The following is a 22,327-nucleotide window of genomic DNA, read 5'->3' on the forward strand; positions in this document are numbered from 1 at the left end:
ATAGTGTTATGAAGGAAATAGAAAGATTTAAAAGCCTTTGTACCCTTAGTTATACAAGGTAGAGGTTTTGGATAAAGCAGCAGGATGAATTTGGCAGTGGTTTATCTCAGATACAAATGAGCTTACCATATGCTTTACACAGAAAAAGGAAAATGAGTAACTGTTGTACTCACAGTTCCAACCAGTATAAAAACTAATCCTTGGGAGAAAGCTAAAGCTAGAAAAAGACAATTTAAAATATCATCCTGAGGATAGGCAATAGAATAGAAAGAAAAATCTAGAAACTGACTCACAGACAAATGGATACATAACTGGTATCAATGGATACCTGACAAAACTGTGTAACAGTGGAGCAAGGACATTAAATGGTGATTGGCCAATGGGGAAAAAAAAAATCATTCCCTGAACAAAAAAATGGAACATTAGATAGAAATACGTACTCCAATCACAACCAATACCACTTTGTACCCATTAGAAAGGCTAAAATGAAAATTAAGGGCAGTACCAAGAAATATATAACAATTGGGACAACCACTTAGGACAACTGGCAGTATCTACTTACTAAAGGCAGATATGTATGTGTACCCTATGATCCCAAAATTCCACTCCTCAATATTCTGCCAACAGATGTATGTACTACATGTACCAAATAACACATTAAAAAATGTTCATAGTGGCATAATCTGTAATATTCCCAAATCCAAGCCATCAAAATGTTTGTTAATGGCAGAATGGACACACTGTGGTACATTCATATAATGCATAACTCTATAGCAATGAAAAAGAAGTAACAGCTACTCATATGGTAATGAAGAAATCTCAGAAGCCCAAGAGGAAAGGTTCTCAGTGGCTGATCCTATTTTATTGCTGCATCTAGGTGGTAGTCACACTCAAACGGGTATAAACTTTATGATTATTAGTATGATTTTTGCACTCTTCTGAATACGTTATATATTTTTTTAATGTTTGTTTACTTTGAGAGAGAGTGAGAGCGCAGGGGAGGGAAAGAGAGAATCCTAAGAAGGCTCTGCCCTGTCAGCAGAGCCTGACTTCAGCTCAAACTCATGAACCGTGAGATCATAACCTGAGCCAAAATCAAAACTCGGACACTTAACGGAGCCACCCAGGTGCCCCTGAATATATGTTATTTTTTCAATGAAGATGTTCCAAGCAACTCCTTCCCAACATAAAAATGTTTATAAATTATTTTAGTACCATATTATACAAATCATCAAGTACATGAAGGAGCTAAATTCGTTTTACAGTTATACTTTCAGTTTAGGGCACCTGGGTGGCTCAGTCGGTTAAGCATCCGACTTCGGCTCAGGTCATGATCTCGCTATTCGTGAGTTCGAGCCCTACGTCGCGCTCTGTGCTGACAGCTCAGAGCCTGGAGCCTGTTTCACATTCTGTGTCTCCCTCTCTCTCTGACCCTCCCCCGTTCATGCTCTGTCACTCTCTGTCTCAAAAAAAAAAAAAAAAGTTATACTTTTAGTTTAATTTTTTTTAGGAAAATGATATGCTATAGAGGTGTCTGTGTCTTGTGAATGTCAAGGGTCCACTGTATTCATATTTCCTTATGACCAAAACATATGGGAAAAATTTGAAATCCTAAGGAGCAAACACAAAGACTAATGAGCTTTAAAAAAAAATTGACGTGAAATGATAGTTTTATTTTCTCCTCTGCAATAATCCTTCTACTCAGGTAAGGTCACTCTCTTACTTTAGTCTTATAATTTCTTCTCTCTTTGTATAATTTTTTCAAAAGTTTATTTTGAGAGAGATTGAGAGAGAGGGGGGAGCCCAGGAGGGGCAGAGAGAGAGGGAAAGAGAGAATCCTAATCAGGCTCTGCGCTAACAGTGAGGCTTGAACTTAAGGACCATAAGATCATGACCAGAACCGAAATCAAGAGTCAGTGGCTTAACTGACAGAGCCACCCAGGCGCCCCTTTTATCTCTTTCGTATGCAGAGGGAAAATATAGACATCCATTAACTTTAATCCCTGGTGTTAGAATTCAAACTTGGGACACCTGGATGGGATCTATGCTCCAGTTGTAGGATGGGAAGAAACCAGTTCCCCCTTCCTAACCTTACCTCTGTTTGGTGTTTTACTGGATCTTATTAGGCAATAATGAGAAGGATGCCTAGGGCTGACACAAGGATAAGTATTAGAATTAGAAGTATTGGAATTCTTTAATTAAGAGATTAGGGCGCCTGGGTGGCGCAGTCGGTTAAGCGTCCGACTTCAGCCAGGTCACGATCTCGCGGTCCGTGAGTTCGAGCCCCGCGTCAGGCTCTGGGCTGATGGCTCAGAGCCTGGAGCCTGTTTCCGATTCTGTGTCTCCCTCTCTCTCTGCCCCTCCCCCGTTCATGCTCTGTCTCTCTCTGTCCCAAAAATAAATAAACGTTGAAAAAAAAAATTAAAAAAAAAAAAGATTAAACTCCATTCACACTCATGACTTAAACACTGGAAGGTGGATACTAACTCTAATTCCCTTGGAATAAGGAACGAAAAACCAAGACAAGTAGGCACTGTAAAATTGTTTCTGTTTTTTTTTTTTTTTTAATGGCAGGTCAAATATCCTGAAACATACATATATTTTGATAGTCTTCTAATCCCACTTGAGTTCAAATATTAAAGTAACACACACACACACACACACACACACACACTCACGAGCTAAGAGAATTCAATATTGTTCCAAGGCACTTACTGAATCTCCATGACTAGATGAAAACAAGGACAATTAGGATGGACAATTAGACAGTATATAATATAAAAATAACTTTTTGCTTACAATTTACAAAATGTATTATTATTACAATCTTTTATCTCTGATAACCTGCAACGCTGGCTGCATGAATCCAGCAATTTTAAAATTCAGAAACTATTTTCTAAAACTTCAGGGCAAATAATTTACAAATAAGGTACACAAAGATTTAGACCATGCAGAAATTTCTTACATCTTCTGTTAATAATATTTTATGACTGCAACTTTATCAAATTATATACCTACTTGCCCTGTACATATACAAAATAATGCATACATGATAAAACATTAGCAAAAGAGTAGTCCTTAAACTCAATTTATCATAAAAGTATTACTATATTAACATGTCTACAAGCAGCGTGTAACAGGGTTAAGAGACATTAAGGCAATAATACTTGAAGTTACAAAATAAACCATATGTAATACTTTTTCCTAAGTGTAGTATAAGGCAGGTAGATGGTCCTAGCAAAAAAAAATACTAAGGCAACAATCTACACTGCTGTTAGTCCCACGTTTTTAAGATGGAATACTATAAATCTGGCTTTCAGTGGCACTTGAATTTTCCAGTCTAATTTAAAGTGTCTGTTAGCTCCCTGAATCATGTCCATTCTGAAGGTGGATCTCTTGGTCCTTTGGGTTTTCCACAGCGATTACGAAAACCTATAATCAAAATGCCATAGTGATTAGTGTTCAGAAATGTATTTTAATTTACTAAAAACTCTTAATTTGCTTTGGGTATTTAAGAACCTGAATAAATCATAGCACAGAGTTTGATAAACTTTGCCTTTCTAAGGAAAGCCTGAAACGATGGCAAATACCCTTTTCTCATTCTTGCCAGCATTAACTACATAAAGTTTTTAAATTATTTAGTAAACAAATTACCAATATCTGTGGCCTCTGTTGGACTTTCTGATAGTTGGTCTTTCTTGTTACTGAAAATAGGTGGACATTCTGTACAAGTCTCTGTGTGAATACCTCCTGCTGGATGATCTAAAATGCAAAATAAAGATTGTTACTCACCATCATTTGTAGCATCATATATAGAATCCTCTAATGATTTTAATGTGTGTATTAAATTAAAAGAGCAAGTTTTCTCTCTTGGACATCATACTTTCAGAGGCCCAGATAAATATAAATGCAGTGACGAACACAGGAAATCATGTTAGGTGTTCTCAAGGGCACTTAGACATCTTCAGTGAGTAGTTCTGCAACGTATGGATTCTCCTTATGCTCTTAAAACTTTATTTAATAAACTTCAATCTTGCTATATCATATTTCCTTAAAGTAGTTATACTATGTGCCGATGTCCTAAGGCAATAATAGCAAGTGAACTGCTTTTATATGGAAATCAATGGCAATCAAGTTCATAGTTAATTGATGAACTACTGGCTTCTAACAGTAGTAATTCTTTGAAAGATTTACATCAATTACATTTTAGTTTACTTACTTAATCCCCAGTGCATAAGATTAGCAACAAAAGAAATTAACTACTATGATTTATTCTTTCACAACCATTATCATATCCTCTATAACTCCCTAAGAAACTTATGGAAACTTGGAATTCAAGTCAAATAATACATGACCCTTGTCCTTTGGTGCTTGTAGTTTAAACAGAGTTCAGGAAACTTTTTCTATAAAGGACTAGAAAATAAATTTTAGGCCTTATAAGCAACATACAGTTTCTGTCACCTCTTCTTCATTGATTTTTGTTTTTAAGTTTTGTTTTTTTTTAATAAGTACTACACCCAATGTGGGGCTTGAACTCATGAGCCTGAGATCAAGAGTCGCATGCTCTACTGAATGAGCCAGCCAAAGCCCCTAAACAGTTCTTTAAAAATGTAAAAGTTATGGGGCTCCTGGGTGGCTCAGTTGGTTGAGCATGTGACTCTTGATTTCGGCTCAGGTCATCATCTTACAGTTCATGAGTTCGAGCCTGTGTCTGACTCCACGCTGACAGTGTACTTGGGATTCTCAGTCTCCCTCCCTCTCTGCCCCTCCCTTCTTCGCTCTCTATCCCTCTCAAAATAAATGAACATTAAAAAAAATTTTTTTAATGTAAATGTTATTTGTTCAGCTCAAGGTCAGAATAAAAATAAGTCAAGGCCTAGGCTAGTAGGAGAGACTGACAAGCGTATTATTGTAGTAGTGTGGTTAAGTTTTACAGTAAAATGATGCAGAGTGCAATGGTACAGACAGAAGAGGTATGGAGGTGAAACCCAGTGGTGGTGAGCTATTCAAGGACTGGCTTCTAGGAAGAAATGATGACCTAGTCAAAAGGCCTCAGTTTTCTCGGTTAAATAAAAGGTCATCTACTGAACAAGAGTCAGTAGGATTGATTTCAGAAGAAAGTAAAGATTGGAAAACTCAAGGAAAATAGAAAGTGTGCCAGCTAGAGCGGATAAGATAACCAAGCAAAGCTGGGGGCCCAACTGTGGATGAAGATCCAGAACTGTAGGCTCATCTGGAAAACGGAATAATGTTCCCCAGCAGTATTCAGGAATCTTGAGGGATAAAATAAAATGGCACAGGAGTTAGGGGAAAGAAACTAGAGGATAATTTAGAGTAGGACTAGAGTAATGGAGGAATAGTATCTAGATTGGATACAGAAGAGAAACCAGAAAGTAGTTAACATACATTAGAAAAAAAAAAGATTCAAGGATGCACAATAGCAGCAGTATTAATATAATAAAGATAGTAGTAATACTATTGCTTCCATTTTGAGTGCCTATCATCTGCCAACCACAGTGTTTGATAGCCCATATATGTGGTTTAAATAAGTCCTCACAACAGTTTTTTAGGGTAGGTACTATTATTTCCATTTCACAGAGAAAAAAAACTGAGGCTAAGATAAGGTAACTTGCCTGAAGTCATATAGTAAGTAGAATGGTAAAAATGAAATTGTAAACCAGGTAGACTTGACTCTAAAGCCCTATTCTGTTCTTTTCCTTAAGTTGCCTCAGCTAGTAGACAGAGTATTAAAAATGTATAAGATGGAATGGAGCCCCATTAGTCAAAGATGCAGGGAGAGAGCAACTGAAGCAGAATGGAGGGTAAGGGCAGATGATAGATAAACTGAGGGAATTGTACAGGCTAGGATGTTTTGTTGTTGCTGTTTTAATTTTTATTTTAGAGAGAGAGAAAGAGAGCACGTGAGTGGGGCAGAAGGGCAGAGGGAGAAAGAGAGAGAATCTCAAGGAGGCTCCACACTCAGCATGGAGCCGGATGCAGGGCTCGATCCCACAACCCTGGGATCATGACCTGAACTGAAACCAAGAGTCAGATGTGGACGGTCAACTATTGCCCCTAGGCTAGGACGTCTGATAAGCTGCTTTCATGGTCACTGATTTATAAGAATTAATAATAACTTGATGTATTTTACTATGATAGTACAAGTAATGTGGCAGAAAAATATTCTAACTTGGCATTGGAACAGTGGGTTGAGCTACATAATCTTATTGATCTTCATAAATGCGGAAGTCCTACAAGGAAGAATTCCAAAACAGTTTTTAGAGCTCCAGTTCAATAATCTAGGTTAATTTGGGACATTTATTCAAACCACTGTCAGATCTAGATTCTAAATGTTTTTATAAACAACAGAAAATAAAAATATTTTAAAAATAATCTCTTTCCTATTAGCCGGTAACTACCAATAATAAATGCTGTTACTTTCCAGATTAATAATAATATCTGATACAATAATTAATTTGAAATAATTATACTACACAGTTCAGGTTCTAGAAGTGTCCTACATATTCTCACATACAGAAATAACCAAGTAAATAACACACACCATGAGGCATGCTATTTTATGGAGATTAATCTCTCTCTCTATAACAGAAAGAAACAAAATCTAACTTACCACATTTTTCACTTCCAGGGGTTGTCAAGCCCTAAAAGGAAGACATTTTAATAACTATTACAATATATCTCTTTTAGAAGAAATAATAGAAAATGTGGTCTGTTAAGACTGTATATCCCAAGAAGTCAAGATCCACCAAAATTCTCAGTGTTAAAGGGAAAGAAAACAATGGTGTTTTCAATTAGGCTTAAAATTTTTAAATGTTACAGTATTTTATACTGGGAATAAAAAGATAGGGGAATTACTTTTTCCTTGTGGATGGAAACTGAAAATGCAGGAGCAACTACACAAAGGAACATACACACAACTCCCATTTTGCCCATATTCTACCATATTCATCAAATTATGATATACATTGTAACACATAAATAACATCATTTTTACAGGTTACCACTATTTTATATATGCCAAGTAAAGTATGTTTCTTAATCATTGTAAGATGTGCCCTAATTTGGGGGATATTAAAATATGGGGGAAATATGAAAAATGTTAATATTGATGAAAAATGGTATAGAAACATGGCTAATATATTTAGCTGTCAAACATTTGCTGAATGTGAAAAGGAAACCTCATGTAACCAGACAAACCAAAGGATGGGACTATGTACTTAGTGTTATAATGGAAGGAACAAATTCTAAGAAAGTACTATGACCCTGAAAATGTTAACTCCTGTTCCATTCACACTTCCAAAATGACTTAAAACATGGAGTAATTTACAGATTTTAAAAGCAGTCTAGGAAAATAATACTCTGTGATGGCCATATGTAGATCATGTTGCCCTTTTTAAAAATTTCAGATCTCACATTTTATGTAGCGTTTTCATCTGAAATCTTACCATAAGAAATGCTGATCAAAAGTTATATTTAATAGTCTTAAGGTGACAGTTATTAAACAACTGTAAGATAAATTAACAAAAGAACAAAAATACTAAGTTATAGCTGTTCCAATCCCAAAAGGACTCACTTCAGGTATTTTTTGTTCGGACTGTTCCTGACTTTGAGGTTCACTCCATTCAGATTTCATAGGTGTATCTGAGAAAAATAAAATCTTACAATTAACATCTTTAATTCCTGAATTTCTTGCATTAAAGATGCAAAAACAGACCCTATAGATTTTTAGAAACGATCACTTCCATAAAATATTTTATTTCTATTAATTTAAGAAAATATAGTTTACTGTTATAAGCTCATGATAATGTATACATGTGGCAGACTTAGATGTATTTAGTAGTACTGAAGTATATGGCTTCACTTTCCACATTCTTGAAATCAGTTAAAATTAATAAAATATTGGTAAAAGGTAACTTAGGTAAAATTAGGGAGGACCCCACCAAGCATGAGACATTGTAAATATATTAAGCTGTTTCTGTACTCTTTTTTTAAGACGAGACAGAAAAGAAATATATTATCAAGACTTTGAAATATCACTTTCTCCCAGTTCTCAGTGATACTCATGTGGCCTTAAGTGTCCTTCAGTTAACACCAACTGAGTTGATGCCCAACTACAACCCAAATTAAATATTTACTTACCTAAACTGGCACCCAGTGAAGCAATTAATGTCTTTTAATAAGTGCTATTTTTAATGAATGAAAAGACACCAACTTACAAATACAGTTATAAATACATGTAAGTAAATTATAGTATCTAATATAAATGCAGCCATTTTAGCAATCTTAGCAAACAAAAAATATTTTAAAGTATTTTTCAAAAAAAATAAGTATTTTTCATTCAAGGAGTTAAAAACATTTGTCAATATCAAGTCAAACCTTTTTTTGAATTTAATTATGCAGCTCAATAGCAACTAGACTAAAATAAGCCGTGTTTTTCAGAGTTTATTACAGTACAATGATAAAAAAGCAGAAGAGACACTCACTATGTTCACTTGCTAACACAAAGGATTCAGGAGTTCTTTCAGGTAGGGGAGGAGGTGAATCTTCACTAACATCAACATCTATATTAAATACATAAAATTCAGACAAATTATGAACTTGTTAAAGAATATTAACTCATTAAAAATGAACTTGTTATCTAAACTAATATAAGAGAGAAAAGTCATTTCCACAATTATCTTAAGAACCAGTTTTTAGTGTTTATTTTTAAAAAATGTTTATTTTTGAGAGAGAACGCACGAGTGGGGGAGGGGCAGAGAGAGGGAGATAGAGGATCTGAAGCAGACTCTATGCTGACAGCAGAGAGCCCAATGCAGGGCTCGAACTCCTGAACCATGAGATCGGGACCTGAGCCAAAACTGGACACTTAACCAACTGGGCCACCCATGTGCCCCTAAGAGAAATCAGTTTTTAAAAATGCAAATAACAAACAAGAAATCCTCACTACTCAACTTGTTACCAAGTATTATTTAATGAGCAAAGCGGAATGAACTCATTCACTGCTGGGCAGAGAAAATGATTCCTGACTTTCCTGATACCCTGCAGACATCCGTCACTGTCCTCTCAGTCTGAAGACAGCCTTCAGTAGAAAAGCCAGTGGGCAAGGGACATCTCGTTTGGGCTTGCAGATGATGTTTTGAGTACACAAAGGAAACCTTGGTCATTTGACTCAAGCCAGTGTTTCCCAAACTGGAATCAATTGCTTAACTCTCTTCATGAGTTTTGCCATACCACATACCACCATCTGTCCTCTATTTTTTTTAATTTTTTTTTTTAATACTCATTTTTGAGAAACAGCATGAGCGGTGGAGGGGCACACAGACAGGAAGACACAGGATCTGAAGCAGGCTCCAGATTCTGAGCTGTCAGCACAGAGCCCAATGTGGGTCTCAAACCCACAAACCCCGAGATCATGGCCTGAGCCAAAGTCGGACACTTAACCGACTGAGCCACTCAAGGGCCCCTGTACTATTTACTTTTTAAGTCCCATTCATTTTTAACTTAACTGTGTCCTTTGGTCATATTTTAAACAGTAATGACTAAAATGACAAATCTGAAGTGTTTGTTTTCTAATACAAAAGTATTACATTTTTTGAATGTTCATTTAATGCTTAAAATCTTGTGAACAGTGGCATATGACCTACTCTGAGAATACTGACTGAAGCCATATTAAAGCTTTTCACCAGTAAAAACAAAATTGGCTCTTGGAAAAGATAATGCACTAAGTAAGCCTCATCAGTTAGCCTTTCTGCATAGGGTAAATGCAGTTTCATTGGAGGTAAAGAAGGAAAATATGAGGATATAATTCCGTGTGTGGGTTCTCCAGTTAGGGAGGATGGAGTGAAGAAAGGGAATGTAAGAATCCTGTATTATTTTGTCTGGGCCTTGACAACTGTTCTCTTTTTAAAAAATGAACAATCTTGCCATAATACTTTGCTATTTAACCATATCTGATAGGCTATGCATTAAAGAGACTGAAAATCAAAGCCTTTTCAGTTTTCAACTAGCATGAGCCAGATATGATTGCTCTTGTCCTTCCTACATTTATTTAGCCAAAGACCCAAGAAAATACAGCCTCTGGGTCCTACTAAGAATTCCAGTCCAATATTTTGTATGTCAGTCACTAGTACTGGAACTCTCTCTTGCATATAAAGTGAAACCATTAAAGAACCATCCACCTTATCCAGTAGTAATAATCTGAGCCATCATCATTCTTCCCCTTGCCCTTTTATTATTAACAGCTCACAAAAAAAAGATAGCTGTTGGAAGGAAAGGATGCATAATTTTGGCACTCTGGTGCCATTTCATAATTAAGTGAACAAATCAGGAAGGACAGTCTTGCTTGGTTACATTAAGTATCTTTCAGAAATTCTATACCTCTTTTTTTCATGGCAGTCTTTATTCAACACTTTTATTTTCTAACTGTGGCTCATGCTTTTCAGCTTCATGTTTTTCTTTCAATCTCTGGACCACCTTTATGTTATAAACTTCTATTTTAGAGGTTATCAAAAACAGAGACTTCACATTTTACACAGGTTTTTGCAAATCATAACACTAAATGGGGACTCAGTGTAGCCAAGTTTGAGAAATCTTTCAGGAGGCTGAAGTCAATATTAAAATCAAAATTCATAGCCAGTAATTTTTGCCAGGCAATAACTTATGCAAAAGGTTTTTAGGTATCAAAATAAAATTGTTCTAACTCCCTAGCAAGTTCTAAAACAAACAAGGAAACAAAAATCTAATTCTTGTGCCAGTGGTTCATCTACAAAGTAACTAGTTAACATCAAAAACAGGACTGCTTGCAGCACAGAACACTAACACAGGAAAATCTTCAGTTAATACCAAACTCATTTAGCATAGTTTGGATAGGGCAAAAAGAAATCAAAAGTCACATTTAGAACTATCTTTGCTTTGAAATACAAATAAAATGCTGAGAAGTGAGCTAGTATACAACAGGATGACTTAAATATCCTTATACAGTACTTTGCATTATTTTTTAATGTTTATTTTTCACACACACACACACACACACACACACACACACACACACACACAGTGCGAGTAGGGGAGGGGCAGAGAGAGGGAAACATAGAATCTAAAGCAGGCTCCAGGCTCTGAGCTGTCAACACAGAGCCCCACGCGGGGTTCCAAACTCAGGAATCATGAGATCATGACCTGAGCCAAATTTGGATGCCTAACCGACTGAGCCACCCAGGCGTCCCAGTATTTTGTATTCTGAAGGAAATTTTTCTATTATCACCGAAAGACTGGTCAGGTGGCAAAAACTTTTAATGAGCATATCATATCTTGCATCCTTCCTGCCCTCACACCAAAATTCTATTTCTACCAATGGTTTAAAAAAAATGTATTTCCTAGGTATAAGATAGATGCATGCTTGATATACTTCAAAAGCCCAAAATAAAAATTTCTCATCAACCCATTTTCTTGTGTAGTTACAACTTGGCAGTTATTTTTCAAGCTCTGAATTTGAGGAAGAAAAAGATATTAACAGTCTTAAATTATGGCAAACTGGTAAAGTAATATTTACTGTGGTAACCATTATCGCCTGAAGATCCTTCAAATAACAGAAGAATCAAGACTACAGATTATAATGTAAATTTAAGAAACTACCTTAGATTCTCATTTACTCTACCAGATACATTCTCAAGATTAAAAAACACAGTATGTGTCAGCTGGGGAAAATAAAAGCACCATAGTACGGGTAGTACTTATTAGGTCAGGAACAGAAAAAGTTATCATTTAAGTTCACAGTACTTATTTGGTTGCACATTGTAAATACCAGCCTAAATACCATGACCTTTGGTCATGACCAGAGTCCACTGACAAGTAAATGACCACTGATAATCAATCTACCAGTAAATAGCTTTCGTGTTTATTACATTTGCTCTCAACTTTATGGTCTGTTTAAAAAGGCAGCCAGGATGATTTTAGTGGATCAAAGATGAATTTTAAGAACCAGTAATACATCTTGGGAACCAAGTGCACACATCCTCAAAAGCTAACACAGTTTAAAAAAAAGTCAATTAAGTAATAGTATCAATGACGTAGATAAGGATATATCCCATTCACTACTAACTGAATTAAATTTCCCATATTCTGCTGAGTAGTTACAGTTTTGCTTCTTCGTTCATCTTAGAGGTAAAAGCAACCTCACGTGCAAGTATAAAAGGTGTTGTATAGTTTAAAAAGCATTAAACGATGATGAACTAGTATTTGTGATAAACATGGATGATATTAAATGCCCACCGAAGCTGTCTGATAATATTTGTTACTTGAAGCAGTTCTATCTTCCCTAAATTATTTCAAATTTTTCAGTCAGATAAATTTTTGACCCACATAAAATACTAAAAACTATTAACATAGGAGGGAAAACTAAAAAGCACAAAAATTTTCACTCACAACAATTGAAATACCTTGCAAACACAAAATCTAGTAATGCAATTAATCAAATTAAGGTAACAAAGCTTACTTTATTATTAGTTTTTAATAGAAACCTTTAAAAAAGTATCTAAAATAATGAAACTGTGCTGTAGATTCTACAGTGAAATGTGGAACAAAACAATTAATTGATTAGTGCTTAGAACAGTGACTGTAACACAGTAAAAATATTTAAGTGTTAGATACTGTTATTACCTTTTTCAGCACCTGAATGTATTGTTCCTGCTATATCATGTCTAGCAATGGACATTGGCAATACTTTCCTTGTAGAAATGCTTTCAGTACTAGTGGCAGCAGAAACTGTGGCACTTGCTGTTGAAATACTAGTTTTATTCTTGGTCATGGCACCGTCAGAGTTCCTTTCATCTGAGTCCGAGTCATCAGAGTGAAGAGGATTAGTAAAACTGAGGGGTGCTCTAAAGAGAGGCGAGCTGTTATGATGATCTGCAGGATCATGGGTGTCAACTGGTGTTGTGGGGCTTGGTGTTAAACTCACAGTTTTCATCGTTTGACAGTGGAGATCTGAGGGTTTGCCTTCAGATGACTCAGGCATGGGTAGGGTATTTTCAGGTCCATGAAAAGACCACATTACATGTCCTTTCTCATCAAGAGGCAAGCGGTCTGGCCTTGGAGGTGTGCCTGAATTCTTCTGTGATTCTTCTGGTGGAACACCCGGAACTTTATTTGACTGTGTTGCGCTGCAGTCCACACAAGAATTCTGAGAAATATCATCTACTTTAAGATCCCCTGAACTCAATTCCTGGGACTTAGAGGTTTTATCAGCTATACAAGGTGGAGTCGATTTAATTTTAATTGCATGTCCCCTATTCAAGAGTGTGTTCCCATCAAAACTTTTTGGTCCCTCTTGGAGGGGGACCTTCTTAATCTCAAAACTTAAATTTCGCTCCAGTTTTTTATCCATCTGTTCAATAGCTGGTTCATTTTTCCCTGGAAGTTCTGCTGACTTATTATAGTTTCTGTTGAGGTCTGTTGAATGTTGTTCTGATGAAACCATGTGCAACACTGGCTTTGGATGGTATCTGTCATTGTCCTGCCACACAGTAGTGACTGTTGGAAATGCTGACGGGGGAGAAGGTGTCAAGATGGGTGGCACTGGATGAGGTTCTGGTGGCTGAAGTATTTCTTCCTTGGCATCCCCTTCAACAAGGCAACTGAAAACATTAATAAAAGGGCATCATAAGAATGCTCATCCTTTCATGAATAAAAAATTATAAACTGTCAAAATTTAATGTTTAGTGAGGCAATATAATACTGTTTACAAATACAAGAATTTTCATGAAAAATGGGTCTCCTCCCACAGCCCTTCAGTTACCCAGAGACATCAACTTTCAGCCTTTTTAACAGCTGCTTCTAAGATTCACCTCCATTATTTCAAAATATTTCAAAATTCATAAATTATCTTTTTTCCATAAATTGTTATTTCTTGATCTATTTCACACATTCTCCATTATCTTCCTGCTAGGTATCTTTTCTATCTTCCCAATACTGTTACAACTTTTAGCTAGTTCAATCTTATCAATATCGATATCATTCTTACCCATGACACTATGATTTCCTATCTTTTCTTATACAACCTCTTATTTTTCTCTAATAATTGCCATATGTTTCTGATGGCTCAGTTCTCTATGCATCATCAATAATTTAGCCCTTCTTTTTTCTTCCACATTTATACACCTCTTCCCAGTTGGTCATGAAACACACTATAGGTAATTATCAATACCACACACAGTCCCTCTTAGGCTTTTAGGTCCTTGGTGCTCGAGCTCCAGTGTGTACCACTGACTACCTAGGCCCCACAGAGCTGACGTTCTCTCCAGTAGGACTCTCCTATTTTCCAGGTCCCATACATAAGGTACACTTCCTTGTTTTGGTGGTTATATCCTGCAATTTCTTAAGAACTACATATGGGAGGCAAATTTCTTGAGGCTTTTTATATTTGAGTATTATATTTTCAAGATTATTGATTTTTTGAAAATATACATAATTTTAGATTAGAAATAATTTTCCTTCACAATTATGTAATTCTGATTCCTGCTCCTTTGAATGTGAACTGTGTTTTTTCCCTCTCTTGGAGCTTTTAGGTTCTTTTTTGTTCTTGAGGTTCTACAGTTTCACCATGGAACTTTCAGAATCCATTGTATTATAATTTTTTTTATCTACCAGATTGGAAACTTTCTTTTTAAGTTTATTTATTTGTTTTGAGATAGCGCGTGCACATAAGCGGGGGAGGAGCAGAGAAAATCACAATCAGTACAGAGCCCCATACGGGGCTCAAACTCACAAACCGTGAGATCGTGACCTGAGCTGGAATCAAGAGTCGAAGGTGGGGTCCCTGGGTGGCTCAGTCAGTTAAGTGTCCAACTCTTGATTTCAGCTCAGGTTCGTGAGTTCGAGCTCCACACTGTCAGTGAGGAGCCTGCTTGGGATTCTCTCTGTCTCAAAATAAATAAGTAAAAACTTTAAAAAAATAAAAATTCATATTCTTTAATACTGGAAATTTATCTTACTATCTTTTTTCTACTTTGTATTATCTCTATTTCATCTAGGTTCCTTTTTTTCCTGCTTATTTAGGTCTATCTTTCATGTTAGAGATGTTGTCAAATGCCTGATCATCCTGGTTCTGTTCTTAAAGAATGGAGTATTATAAATGACTGGAAGATCTATACACATTATGTAAGAGGGAGGTCTTGAAGCTTGTGGCTTAGAGGTCATGTGGACTGAGTACAGCCTTTGCAACAATATTGGTGGGCCACAACGAGTAAAGTGTACATTTCATCTCTTGAGCTAGTTAGTTTTTCAAAAGGGAGGTTCTCCCACCAGCAATCTGAGAGCAAAGGACCTGGAGGATGTGACCATTCAGCATAAAAAATTCTGTTTTCAGTAAGGCACTACAACACCACCATCAGTTGGATCTGATGTCCTTGAATCCAAAGACCCGCCCCTGGTTCAGCCACTCCAGAGTAAATCCTTCCTGTGTGTCCAAATGTGAGAGAGGCAGTCATTTGCTCAATTTGATGTAAGGAATCTGGGGTCCTAAATACTCTTAATAGAAACACTCAAGTCTCCTTGTTTTTAGTCCCATCCTACACACTAGTCTTAAGGGGGACCTCCAATTTCTGAGGTTTTCTGAGAGTTCTTTGGAGAATCATGTTGATTCTTGTGGGCTTCCCCCACCTACAGGAAAGCAAGTTTTAGCTTTCCCTGTTCTGTTAGTCCCTTTACATTGGTTGATAAGCTTTCTACTTTCCACAGTTCTATAATCATCCTTCTGCTGCCATCCCTCTCCAATTTTGTTTTCAAAATCTTCATACATTTTTATGTTCCTTCACAATAATTTTAGGAAGTTTAGGGAGGGACCAGAGTTAAATGTGTTCAAACAGCCTTATTTAACCAATAATCTTGTTAAGTACTTTTGGAAACAGTGTGCAGGATGTTGAAAATACACAATAAACACATTCTTAGCTACTCATATTTTTAAAAAGCTTTACTGAGGTAGAGTTGATGTACAAAAAACTATACATATTTCATGTATAAAATCTGATGAGTTTGGACATATGCATATACCCATGATACCATCACCACAGTCAAGGTAATAAACATATATCATCACCTCCAAAAGTTTCCTTGTGTCCCTTTGTGGGTTTTTGTGGCTACTCAAATTTGATTGGTAATTACACTAACAGATTTCTTCCTTATCCTTCTTTGATTTAAGGTTGGTTGGAACAAGGCTTAAAACACTTAAATAGCACTTTCATGTACACAAAAATTGGAAGCCCAACCACAAAAATATATATGCTACAAATGGATTTTCCACTATAGTAACCAACACTCATGTTTTTACTAGATATTCTGATATATGACTTGCATAATTCTTATTGTAAATACTGGTTTTAATATCCTCTGTTTTGAGGAAGGCATAGATTTCACTTCTCAAAAACAAAGCAAACCATTCAGGACCTACCACATGCGAGGCATTATACCAGTACCAGAAGAGGACAGAACAATGAACATAACGGTTCAGAAAAACAGTGAAAAATAAAACTAAAAAGGTAGATCAAAGCTATACTGTGAAGGCTCAGGACTTCACACTAAGACATTTGGACTTTATAATAATAATAAATTATATTTAATTTGTTTGACCAAGTCTTAAAATGAGTGACTCTATAATTTGTTATGTTACATAAAATCAGAAAATTACTTTTCTTACAGTAATTTAGGCTGGATTCCATATGGGGTGGAAACAGTAAGGGAGTGAAGAAAATGACTACCAAAAAATTAGAACAGAACACTTTCAAAACAAAAACTTTCACTACTCTCTTTTTTTAGGGAGGTAATACCATATAATGAAGAAAACATTACTGGACTAGAAGAGAGACTTGTATTCTTGGTTGAACTCAGCTAGCCTATTCACATCAGTTCCTTTGGAAAACAGCTATTAATATCCCTGTGATCAAGATTACTGTAAAAGTCACTGTGTTCATGACATCACTTACCACTCTGACATATCACTGACTATCTACAGAATGAATAGAGAATACATGGCAATCTAAACAAGGAAGATGAGAAAACATAAATATAGGTGTTGTATCAATGCTAATGATTACTTTTGATATAATGATTAACTTAATAAAAAAAGGTTTTTTTGATGTCTTTATTTTTGACAGAGAGACAGAGAGAGTGCTAGCAGGGGAGGGGCAGAGAGAGACAAGAGACACAGAATCCAAACCAGGCTCCAGGCTCTAAGCTGTCAGCACAGAGCCTGAGGCAGGGCTCGAACTCACCAACCTTGAGATCATGACCTGAAGAGAAGTCGGACTCTTAACTGACTGAGCCCCCAGGCACCCCAATATAATGGTTACTTTGGAATTGAGAAAGATGTTCTACTTGTGTTTATCCTTTATTTCTTGGTTTTATTATATATTCTGACCCCTATCAATAACTTTTAAAAATTATGCCTGAGATCAAAAGTATCTAAAGTGAAAAGAAATAACACAAGAATTAGAGAACTATAGTAAGCATGCATATTTTTGCATTTTGACAAAATCTACCGTTATTTATCTTAAAGAATGCAAATTGGGAATGAATAATTCAATTAGAACTTTAAAATTTTAATCAAATAAATCACTTTTGTCCTTTATGATTTCCTTTATCCTTCTATTATATTCCCTTCTACAAGTTTGTCAAACATTATTTTTTTGGTCAAACATTATATTTTGTTTCAATAATTTGATTTTCTGTATTTAATCACCTGAAGATTGCCTTGGTATTTGGTATAAGGATCTAAATATATTTTTCTTCAGATGATTAGTAATATTATATTATGACTTTATAAATAACCAAACCTTTTCCTTCTCCCTATTTAGTATATATTAATTCCTAACAAGATCTATTCCCTAGTTGTTGATTCAACTCCATTAACTAGTATATTTTTATACCACTTACAGACTATCTTAACTATTACAGTTTTCTAGTTTTTAAAAGAGTTGGTCCTTGCTTATCACTATTTTCATCCAAAGTTTTCTATGTTATTTCTCTTTGCTCATCCAAGTTAACATTATATTGTCAAGTTCAGAAAAGATCCGGTTAGTATTTTAGTGAAAATTGCATCAAATATGAAAATAAATGATATTTTAAGTATCACTGCGGAAGCTCAATTACATTTAACTTTTCCAATCAAGAACACTTAATTTTTTTTCAATAATACAAATGAAAATAATTCTACCTAAGGTTCTACTTTCTACATAAGGTTATTTCCAGATACTTAGTATTTTGAAAGGGACCTCTTTTAATCACTTCTTATTTGGCTGACCTATAGGACCATTTCCTACTTTTATTTAATCACTTTGCTCCTTTCTTAAAAATTAGCCACTTCAAGGCAATACATTTGTTTAATATACTTGTTAAAAAAAGAATCAACAAAAGGAAATTAGCATTTCAAAAAAGAGCCAAAGACTTTTCTTTTAACAGAAGAAAACAGTGCAGAAGAACAACAACTGTTTTGTGAAATACAGGTTTCTCCATCACCTACTTCTTCCAGTTGCCATTTTCCCAGAGTTCTTGGTCACCAAAATCCTCACCAAAAAACCACATTCTTTGCTAGATGAGGGTTCCCCAAATCAGGTAACTTCAAAAGCCTCCAATGAGTAGACCTTAACTCCTGTTTTGACCCCACAAATGCCCTCACCTATTCAGGATATTCTAAGAGCCACAGATGTCTGAAAGTCTATTCATTCTCCCAGGCAACCCTCAAAGAGGTTGAAATTCATGTATTTCTGGCAGATACGAAATTCCTTCACGGCTTGTAGAATGCCACTGTTTTCCTGGTTTTACCCTTGGTGGTTTTCCTTTTCTACAGCTTTCTTTTAGTCTGCTCCTCACAAATTATGGTGCTTATCAGGGTTCTCTCCTTGGTACTTTGTTATATTATATCTACAATATGAAAGACTTTATTTCTGTGCAAGTCTTCCAAATACAAAACCCTCAATAAATCTTTACCTCTCGCCTCGATAACAAAATGTCTGAAACAACCACATTCCATATTCCTTCCAATTCTAATCCCACTTAAAACTGAATTGAGAGGCATTAGAAGAAAGCATCAAGTATACTGTCACTGTCTCTGAAATATTAAATAAAGAAAATTTTACTATGGCACACACCCATTTGTGTCTCTGTAGTAAACCTGTTGACAATTTATAGAAACAGCTAACAAGGTACACTTACAGAGTGCTGGAGTTAGTGAAAATAGAAAATGAAATCTGCTGTTCAAAATCTACAATACTCTTTAAGTATGTATAAACCAGAATTATATGACTGATTAAATCTAATACAACAAACATAAGCCTTCCTCCATCTTTCTCTAAGAGCATGTACTCTAAACAACCAATTCATTTATTTGCTTTCTGTAGCCATACTGAAAAAGAAAGTATACCATTATTACTTTTTAATCAGTCTTATGCTGTTGTGATTTTATTTTCAGTTAACAATTTACACTAGTTCTAAAACTCATCTCAACCTGGAACTCACAGGGTATGCCTTTGTGGAACATAAGGAAATTCTGCCATTTGACTCTACTGCATGTATAAGAAAAAGGTAACTTCACATATCCCTAAATAAAATCCTGTCTTAAGCTGAATGAACATTGTTCTATTAATACTCATTTGCTACTTCTTTATTATCCTTTTTGTTTATTAAAGAACAACAGGAGTCAAACTTTCAAAAAGACTTAAAATGCACAACATTCTATTCATTTTTCCCTTCAAAATTAGGAAGATATTACCACTGTTTGTTGTTGGAAATAGAGGACTATGTACATCACAAATATCAGTGTACACTTTGAGAACCTCTACATTGGCTCAATCTCAAAAAAATTAAAAGATATTGGGGTAGCAAAAATGTTTCTTGATTTATTACCTTTATAGCTAGTACAGTTTCTTTTAGGATCCCAAAGAACTCATATGTGGGACAAAAAAGTTAGCTAACAGTTTATAGATTTTAACTAGATACCTTCCCAGGAGGCTAAGATTCCAATTTCAGTATAGATATCAAAGTGGAAATCAAACAAGAAACTACTACTGGGAAGTTTTGTTAGTGCACAGTTAACCACATCCTGAGCATTTAAATGCTGAGATTGTAAACCCACCTTCATAGGCTTTCTACTCTTCCACAGAGAAGCACATAACATAAAAGTATTCCAGAGACTACAGTAAGTATGATACCTTGCCTTAGTTATCAAGGAAAAGTGTATTCTTCTTTTGTATTGAGGAATAATCTCATTAAGGTGTAGCAACTCAATGCCAAGACCAAACCCCACTTAACTTCAGTCAACTTCTATTCAACTTTTAAGGGAAAAAAAAAAAAATTGATGAATCATATATAAAAGAAGTCCTACTTTAAGGGAAGGCCAATTCATTTGGGCAGATATTTGCTCAAGACAAGACCCTATATAAGTCCTTGTAATAGTTAATAATTGTATAGCAATTGTAATGGGAAAACTAACATGTAATGGAAACCTAATAATGTGCCATGTCCTATAGGTAGCATTTTCACATACTTTATTTCATTTCATTCCTAGGACACTACTTAAACAAAAACAAAATGAACCAAGGATTAAATAAGTGGCTTAATTAGAACTTCAAAGCTAGTACATGGGTGAAAGGACTTGAAACTAAATCTTTCTGATTCTATCTATATTCTTTCATACTACCACATAACTGACCTAGCAGCTACCCTGAAAGAAACAAAGAAATAAAAAAGGGTACAAGGATATCTTGACTTTATTATAAATGAGCTTGGTATGAAAGTAATAAAATCCGGACAGAAATAAGCTCATTTTGCTAGTAATGTTACTAAACATCTTCAAATAACTTTTTCAGTGTGCACACAATTTTTGACAATCATTATCACTTTTTCAGTCATTATGCAAAAGTGGACATCTTTTAGAAAATTTAAAATTGTAATTGTACCACATACCAAAACATGAACTACTGTCAGTTCAAGGGGGTGTTCACTGTTAATGTACAGTGTACTACTGAAATTTTATCTAAAGTGAAACAAAATTTTTAGTACACTAGTAACATATCAAATACATATGCTATATCCTAAAAAAAGAATGATAAAAGTTATAAAAACAACTTGGAAATATTCAGAATTTGTTATTTTAATTAAGAGTAAGTAAAAGAAAAATATCCTTTTAAAGAAAACGTGACATACAATACCTGCGGGTCCTTGGTGGTTTTGGAGGAGGAGAATCTTGTTTGTCAGGATCCATGGAGCTGACCATATTTTCAGTGTTAATTTCATTCTGCCGAGAAAAAAAAAGCTTCATTAAAGTTAGGAGAAAAATAATTTTCCTTTCTCATGTTTCACATAAGCTGTTTCTAATGTTTATTTTTGAAAGAGAGAGCAAGCGCAGGGGACAGGGGGAGCAGAGAATCTGAAGCAGGCTCCAAGCTGACAGCAGAGAGCCCAATGCAGGGCTCAAACCCACAAACCATTAGATCACGACCTGAGCGGAAATCAAGACACTTAAACCAACTGAGCCACCCAGGTGCCCCTCACATAAGCGGTTTCTTGGCTTTTGAATTTGTAAAACAATGACACTTTCCCAAAATGGGGTTTACATTCTCTATTATTTTAGCTGAAAGGGCCAAACTTCAATGAGAGACATTCATATCAAAAAAAGTCTAGGGGTGCCTTGCCGGCTCAGTTGGAAGAGTGTGCGGCTCTTGATCTTGGGGTCATGGGTTCAAGCCCCATGCTGGGTGTAGAGATTACTAAAAAAATAAACTTAAAAAAAAAAAAAACACCACCACCACAGTCTATTTCCAGTTACTGAAAACAATTGTGTACCATGGCATTTCAACACATTTCAAATATTTCCATAAAGAAACATATTTCCCAAGAAAATAAAGATCAAAGAAGATTTTTTTTCAGGCATCACTACTACTAGAAGCTTAACATGTGCAGAGAAGAAAAAAAAAAGCCAGTAAAATAAGGCTTATATCTTCCACTTTTCCCAATCTTTTTCAAGATTCCTACTGCTACTTAGTACTTTTAAACAGGTCCTAGAATTCATTTTAATCAATCTTTGCCCTACCCTTTATCACCATGGAGTGCCCTTACTCCATAAGCATATATAACTATTATATCATTCTCTAACTAAATAAACCGAAAAAAGGCAGAGAGAGCCCATCCAGAGATATCCTTGTTCTCACTGGTCACAAGGACCAGTAATATTCATTAACATGGATGTTCCAGAGTCAGTAGTTATAAGAATCTTAGGTTGTGTTTAGGATTGTGAATAGAAGAGTTCTGAAATTATTATATA

At 35.4% G+C, this 22,327-nt stretch overlaps 1 protein-coding gene and 1 long non-coding RNA gene across 4 annotated transcripts in view; one reads left to right on the plus strand and one right to left on the minus strand.

The window, feature by feature from the left end:
• The window catches only part of LOC121028824 (uncharacterized), a 152,741-nt gene that overhangs the window by 56,914 nt on the left and 73,500 nt on the right, over positions 1–22,327 (plus strand). The window lies entirely within an intron of this gene.
• PTPN12 (protein tyrosine phosphatase non-receptor type 12) overlaps positions 2,532–22,327 on the minus strand; it is a 103,625-nt gene continuing 83,829 nt past the window's right edge. For both annotated transcript variants that reach the window (XM_040472825.1, XM_040472826.1), the window contains 7 exons: positions 21,216–21,301; positions 12,676–13,652; positions 8,505–8,582; positions 7,595–7,662; positions 6,632–6,662; positions 3,655–3,762; positions 2,532–3,432 (listed from right to left, as the gene is read on the minus strand). In XM_040472825.1, coding sequence (XP_040328759.1) covers positions 3,371–3,432; positions 3,655–3,762; positions 6,632–6,662; positions 7,595–7,662; positions 8,505–8,582; positions 12,676–13,652; positions 21,216–21,301 — 1,410 coding nt within the window. In that variant the 3' untranslated portion in view covers positions 2,532–3,370. The remainder of the gene's footprint in view (positions 3,433–3,654; positions 3,763–6,631; positions 6,663–7,594; positions 7,663–8,504; positions 8,583–12,675; positions 13,653–21,215; positions 21,302–22,327) is intronic.

This window comes from Herpailurus yagouaroundi, unplaced genomic scaffold, assembly GCF_014898765.1.
Source record: "Herpailurus yagouaroundi ecotype Mexico unplaced genomic scaffold, PumYag 100, whole genome shotgun sequence".
In the NCBI taxonomy this organism is placed as follows: domain Eukaryota; kingdom Metazoa; phylum Chordata; class Mammalia; order Carnivora; family Felidae; genus Herpailurus; species Herpailurus yagouaroundi.